Consider the following 2,225-nt stretch of genomic DNA (forward strand, 5'->3'; position numbering starts at 1 on the left):
TCAGTCTCAGCTGGTGTGTGTGTGGACCCACCCTGGTTGGTCAGTCTCAGCTGGTGTGTGTGGACCCACCCTGGTTGGTCAGTCTCAGCTGGTGTGTGTGTGTGGACCCACCCTGGTTGGTCAGTCTCAGCTGGTGTGTGTGTGTGGACCCACCCTGGTTGGTCAGTCTCAGCTGGTGTGTGTGTGTGTGTGTGTGGACCCACCCTGGTTGGTCAGTCTCAGCTGGTGTGTGTGTGGACCCACCCTGGTTGGTCAGTCTCAGCTGGTGTGTGTGCGGACCCACCCTGGTTGGTCAGTCTCAGCTGGTGTGTGTGTGTGTGTGTGTGTGTGGACCCACCCTGATTGGTCAAGATGGCGTCTCTCCTGGCGAAGTCGTCTCTGCCGGCGCTGTCCTCTCTGTCCCAGGGGCGGGGCTTCTCACAGGAGACGAACGCACAGCACTGGAACGCGTAGGGCAGCTCCATCACCCTACACACACACACACACACACACACGCACGCACACACACACACACACACACACACACACACACACTTGTTAGGTGGTAGGAGAGACCGAACATTCTGAACACAGTCCAGTTTTGCAGACTTGTCATCTTCTCCAAACCCCCAGAGAGCTGCAGGTGTTCAGGCCTCCAGGTCCAGTGATACGACCCACAGAACACACTGACTGAACACTCACTACAGCTCTGGCCTAGCGGACGGACGGACGGACGGACGGACACACACACACACGCACACACACACACACACACACACACGTGTCACACACACGTGTCACACACACACACACACACACACACACACACACACACACACACACACACACACACACACACACACACACACACACACAGACGGAATCCCTGGTCATGCCACGACCAATACTGTGGAATTCAATAAATCAATGTGTCTACACAGTGGTTTATGCATTGGGCTCGTACAAGGCCCTTCTCTTCTCTGTTTGTGTGTGTGTGTGTGTGTGTGTGCGTGCGCGTGCGTGCGTGTCTGACCGCTCCTCTCCATCATGTCTTAATATCCAAACACATCCCATGTTAATCTGCTGTTGACTCCAGTTCATGGGTGAGGCTCCATTGGAGAACCCTGGAGAACCCCGGAACACCCAACCAATCACGCGTGTTTGAAAGAGAACCAGGGATTCATCACACATGAGCGTTTGTGTGAAAGCGCCTCAATGGCCACATGCCCCAAAGCCGAGAGGGGGGATTCTGTGCGGACGGGGGATGGATACAGTTGAACTTTAATGATGTCTTTGCTTTACAATTTGTACATTCCATGTGTTCGTATGGGTAGTTTTAATAATCGCTGTGATGTGTTGTGTATCGTTTGTCTTCAAACATGAACTTATGAACTATATAGGCAGCAAGGAGGTGAGGATTTCTCGTCACCGTCACCATCATGGTTACAACTGACACCATCATCTTCTTCTTCCTCAGCATCTTCATCGTTATGCCCATGGCCCCCCTCCTCCCCCTCCTCCTCCTCCTCACCTGAGCCTGGCCAGGCCACCCTCCCCGTCCCGCTCCCTCCTCCTCCTCACCTGAGCCTGGGCAGGCCCTCCTCCCCCTCCTCCTCCTCCTCCTCACTTGAGCCTGGGCAGGCCACCCTCCCCCTCCCCCTCCCGCTCCCTCCTCCTCCTCCTCCTCACCTGAGTCTGGGCAGGCTGTCTGCAGACAGGAGCTCCTGGAGGTCGGGGTTCCCGGTCAGCTTGAGGTGGGTCAGACTATGGAGGCCAGAGACCGGCAGGGACGACAGCTGGTTGGACGTGAGGTCACTGGAGGGAGAGAGGGAGGAGGGAGAGAGGGAGGGAGGGAGAGAGGGAGGAGAGAGAGAGGGAGGGAGAGACAGAAAGAGAGAAAGGATAGAGTTGTGTAAGAACTTCCCTATTGTAATTTAACCCTAGTTAGGAGAGGGGAGGAGAGGAGAGAAGAGGAGAAGAGGAGAGGGGAGGAGAGGGAAAAGAGGACAGGAGAGGAGATGGAGAGGGGAGGAGAGGATAGGAGAGAGAAGAGGAGAGGAGAGGAGAGGAGAGGAGAGGAGAGAAGAGGAGAGGAGAGGAGAGGAGAGGAGAGGAGAGAAGAGGAGAGGAGAGGAGAGGAGAGGAGAGGAGAGGAGAGGAGAGAAGAGAAGAGAGGAGAGGAGAGGAGAGGAGAGGAGAGGAGAGGAGAGGAGAGGAGAGAATAGAATAGAATAGAATAGAATAGA

The 2,225-nt window shown here is 55.3% G+C and overlaps 1 protein-coding gene across 1 annotated transcript in view; it reads right to left on the bottom strand.

Moving 5' to 3' along the window:
• Positions 1 to 337: 337 nt before the first annotated feature.
• Positions 338 to 2,225, bottom strand: part of LOC311328861 (leucine-rich repeat-containing G-protein coupled receptor 5-like) — a gene marked incomplete at both ends in the record, with an annotated part of 17,443 nt that continues 15,555 nt past the window's right edge. The window contains 2 exons of the mRNA XM_084462763.1: positions 338 to 468; positions 1,669 to 1,794. Coding sequence (XP_084318889.1) covers positions 338 to 468; positions 1,669 to 1,794 — 257 coding nt within the window. The remainder of the gene's footprint in view (positions 469 to 1,668; positions 1,795 to 2,225) is intronic.

This window comes from Borostomias antarcticus (assembly GCF_949987555.1).
Source record: "Borostomias antarcticus genome assembly, contig: scaffold_713, whole genome shotgun sequence".
NCBI lineage: Eukaryota > Metazoa > Chordata > Actinopteri > Stomiiformes > Stomiidae > Borostomias > Borostomias antarcticus.